This window comes from Emiliania huxleyi (genome assembly GCF_000372725.1).
Source record: "Emiliania huxleyi CCMP1516 chromosome Unknown EMIHUscaffold_138, whole genome shotgun sequence".
NCBI classification, from domain to species: Eukaryota; Haptophyta; order Isochrysidales; family Noelaerhabdaceae; genus Emiliania; species Emiliania huxleyi.
The window spans coordinates 273,431-275,030 of NW_005201213.1; the positions used below are offsets into that span (position 1 = coordinate 273,431).

Here is a 1,600-nt window from a genome sequence, read left to right on the forward strand (position 1 = left end):
GAGCTGGCCGTACCGGACGGGGCACTGCGCGTCGTCCTGCGCCTTGTCCTGCGACTGGTACCGGAACTCGATGACGGTGCCCGCCGGCTTGGCCTCCGCGGCAGACATGTCGGCCATGTGGTAGGCGCGGTACCAGCGCTTGAGCGCGTCCTGCACGGCGGCGGTGGAGGGGGGTGGCGGGGAAGGCGGGGGGCGGCGACGGCGGCGGCGGCGGTGAGGGAGGTGGCAGGGAGGGCACGGAGGGTGGTGGCGTCGATGGTGGTGGCGGAGAGATGGCCGACCACGGCGAGGGCGGGAAGGGGGAGAGGAGCGCGACCTGCAGGAAGTGTCCAGGAAGTGTCCAGGAAGTGTCCAGGAAGTGTCTAGGAGGTGTCTAGGAGGTGCCTAGGAGGTGTCTAGGAGGTGTCTAGGAGGTGTCTAGGGAGGAGCGCGACCTGCATGGCGGCGGTGCCGACCTGCGTGTCGTCGAACAGAGCGAGCAGCGCGTTGGTCACCACCGAGCGGGAGACAGCGGCAGAGTCGGCGCCCGAGGCGGAGAGCTCGGAGCGCAGCTCGGCGACCACCTGTGGGACGTGTCGCGTATGTGTCGCGTATGTGTCGCGGGCGTGTCGCGGACGTGTCGCGGGCGTGTCGCGGGCGTGTCGCGGGCGTGTCGCGGACGTGTCGCGGGCGTGTCGCGGACGTGTCGCGGACGTGTCGCGGGCGTGTCGCGGGCGTGTCGCGGGCGTGTCGCGGGCGTGTCGCGGACGTGTCGCGGGCGTGTCGCGGGCGTGTCGCGGACGTGTCGCGGACGTGTCGCGGGCGTGTCGCGGACGTGTCGCGGACGTGTCGCGGGCGTGTCGCGGGCGTGTCGCGGGCGTGTCGCGGGCGTGTCAGCGGGGCGTGACATGGACATGTCGGGAGGGGCGGCGGCGCGAGCAGAGTGGAGGCGGATGGAGGTGGAGGTGGTTGGGAGGGGCGGCGAGGGAGGAGGAGTGTCGGGAGCGTCTCGGGCACCTCCTTGTTCTCTCGGCTACTCTCGGCTACTCTCGGCTACTCTCGGCTACTCTCGGCTACTCTCGGCTAATCTCGGCTACTCTCGGCTACTCTCGGCTACTCTCGGCACCTCGTCGAACGGCTTCTCCGCCTTGAAGAGGCCAAGATTACCCGAGATTAGCCGAGATTAGCCGAGATTAGCCGAGATTACCCGAGATTAGCTCCGCCTTGAAGAGGCCAAACTGCGCCGCGACGAGTGCCAGCTCCTTGTACTGAGCGCCGGGCAGCTGCGAGATCTCAGCGACCACGTCCATGTCGGGCGTGAGCGCCTTGAGCGGCTGCACGCCGAAGCGCTCGGGGAAGGTGTAGAGCGAGCGCAGCAGCGAGATGGCGAGGTCGACCCGCGCCGGCGTCTGCTCGTGGGCGAGCGCCTTCTCGTAGACGGCGTTTAGGTCGTCGGGCGACGACTTGAGCATCGCGGCGATGGCTTGGTCGGTCGACATGCCGGCGAACCTGGGGAGATGTGGGGAGGTGTGGCGAGGTGTGGGGAGGTGTGGGGAGGTGTGGGGAGGTGTGGGGAGGTGTGGGGAGTTGTGGGGAGGTGTGGGGAGGTGTGGGGAGGTGT

At 69.2% G+C, this 1,600-nt stretch overlaps 1 protein-coding gene across 1 annotated transcript in view; it reads right to left on the reverse strand.

Annotated features, from left to right (window-relative positions):
- Nucleotides 1–1,600, reverse strand: part of ACC-2 (acetyl-CoA carboxylase) — an 11,003-nt gene that overhangs the window by 5,793 nt on the left and 3,610 nt on the right. The window contains exons 4-6 of the mRNA XM_005788150.1: nt 1,230–1,488; nt 435–539; nt 19–93 (exon numbers count right to left, since the gene is read on the reverse strand). Coding sequence (XP_005788207.1) covers nt 19–93; nt 435–539; nt 1,230–1,488 — 439 coding nt within the window. The remainder of the gene's footprint in view (nt 1–18; nt 94–434; nt 540–1,229; nt 1,489–1,600) is intronic.